The sequence below is a fragment of the Geospiza fortis genome, unplaced genomic scaffold, assembly GCF_000277835.1.
Source record: "Geospiza fortis unplaced genomic scaffold, GeoFor_1.0 scaffold425, whole genome shotgun sequence".
Taxonomy (NCBI): Eukaryota; Metazoa; Chordata; class Aves; order Passeriformes; family Thraupidae; genus Geospiza; species Geospiza fortis.
The window spans coordinates 2,765,424-2,767,441 of NW_005054387.1; the positions used below are offsets into that span (position 1 = coordinate 2,765,424).

A 2,018-nucleotide genomic window follows, 5' to 3' on the forward strand; every position below is an offset into this window, starting at 1 on the left:
TGGTATCCCGTGGAGCAGCGGAAACGGGCGTCCCCACCGGGGTGCAGGCTGCTCACCGAGACCTCCCCGAAAGCCGGCCGTGCCGGGAAGGGGCAGCTCAGCAGGTAGGCTGGGGGCAGGGGGTGTTGTTACAAAGGTTGAGGAGCAATGGACCCCCCCAGAACCCAAAAACTGCCTCCCCAGAGCCCTGGAAATGCCTGGGTGTGGCAGGGCTCAGGTGACAGAGTGCTTATGGATGCTGAAAATGATGCTCAACGAATCCATAACTGCTGAGGCCAATTAGCTGTCCATGAGCGTTCCTCACCTAGTCAGTGCCTGCTTAAAACTCAGATAAACTCCTGGTGCATCCCCACAATCCAAATTAGCACCACGCTGGCAGGGAAGCTCCCAGAGTGTACAGAGGGTTCCGAGCCCCATACCTTGGTAGTGGAAGTGGTAGGAGCCAGGGCTGGGGGGCTGGGGGCTCTGGAAGCGGAGGGTGAGGAGGTTGGCCGGGCTGCGTATGACCTGGCCCCGCAGCAGGAAGGACTCGTTGGCCAGCAGGTTGGGCTCCAGCCCTCCCGCGCTCTCCACCGTCAGTGTCTCCCCTTCTGCCAGGCTGATGTTCTCTACCTGCAGGGGACACAAGTGTCACCACCTCAGCATCACCCAGCACCTGGCTGGGAGCTGGCCCTTGAGCGGCTTCTCTGCGGTCGATAGCCCGCTGGAGCTTGTCTGTGCAGGGCAGCACCTTTCAAACATGGTTAGCAGGGCCATAAATCATCGCCCACGCCAAGAGCAGCAGGGCCCAGCTCTGCCAGAGCACCACAGCACAGCCAGGCCCACGCTGGCAGCCTTGCAGACAGCCAGCCTCGCCCTCTGGAGCAATTTGCTATTAATGATGCTAATTAAGCCATGCTGCATGGTGAGGAGCAGCAGCACCGGTGAGTGTGGGCTGCTGGAGCAGGGCTGGTGGTGGTGCTGCTGCCTCTGGCTCACCACCAGCTTCCCACCAGCCACGGAACTGCCCTGTGGTGGCCTCAGCAGAGATGGGGACACGTGGCCACGTGCCACTGATGGGAGCAGCGCACGGCCTCAGCACAGCAGGGTTTGCTGTCAGCTCCTGGCAGATGGGTGCTGGGTGTTCCTGGCTCTGCAGCACAGCATGGCACCTGCTGGCACTGCTCACACCTTCTCCATTAGGGCCTCGTTAATTAAATCTCACGGCACTTCTTTGTGAGGGGTGCCAGGCACAGCAGCTGGTGGGCACAGAGCATCCTGGGGCATCCCAGCAGCTCATGTACTCACACCCCTGTGCCAGGAGGGCAGGCAGTGTCCTGAGCCAGCTCTCTTGGCTTTGGGACACAGGAATGGGGACAAGGACAGGGGCAAGACCATGTGTTTGCTGCACCCTGCACAGACACCCAGCCGTGGCACAGAGTAGGGGACACGCCACTCCTGTCTGAGGGCACCTGCCACCCTGGCCCACCCTCAGCTCACCTTGAGCTCCACACCATAGCCAGGGTAGACAGAGATGGTGTAGGTGCAGTCCAGGCTGCCATCATAGGGGACACCAGCTGGCTCTGGTGACACCAGCCAGCCCTCGGGACCCGCCAGTGTCCGGTTGCAGGGAGCTGGTGGCAGAAGAAAGCCCAGCTTAGCCTCACTTCACCCCAGTTCCACCCGGCTCCCTCCCTGGCGCTCACCTGGCCCCTGCAGCGTGGTGACAGTGGTGGTGGTGATGGTGGAGGTGGTGGTGGTCCCCTCCTCATCCCCAGGCACCACAGTGGCCCCAGCGTGGGGTGCCAGGGATGTGCTGGGCGTGGTGGGTGCCTGGCTGGGGGAGGCAGTGCTTGACTCTGGCACCCCAGATGGGGACCACGAGGGCTCTGCACTTGGCACAGCCCCCCACGCCTCCCCCCACGGCCCGGGGCGCCCCGCTGGCGTGGTCAGCGGGTCAGTGGGGAAGGCGGGCCGGGGCAGGGCAGGGGTGCGGGGGGAGGGCTCGGGTTCTGGGGGGCCGGGGGCCGGCGGGGGGG

General features: G+C 63.8%; 1 protein-coding gene across 1 annotated transcript in view; it reads right to left on the minus strand.

Annotated features, from left to right (window-relative positions):
• The window catches only part of SEZ6 (seizure related 6 homolog), a 9,784-nt gene that overhangs the window by 3,692 nt on the left and 4,074 nt on the right, over positions 1-2,018 (minus strand). The window contains exons 2-5 of the mRNA XM_031060628.1: positions 1,686-2,015; positions 1,480-1,613; positions 420-612; positions 8-109 (exon numbers count right to left, since the gene is read on the minus strand). Of these exons, the coding sequence (XP_030916488.1) occupies positions 8-109; positions 420-612; positions 1,480-1,613; positions 1,686-2,015 (759 nt within the window). The remainder of the gene's footprint in view (positions 1-7; positions 110-419; positions 613-1,479; positions 1,614-1,685; positions 2,016-2,018) is intronic.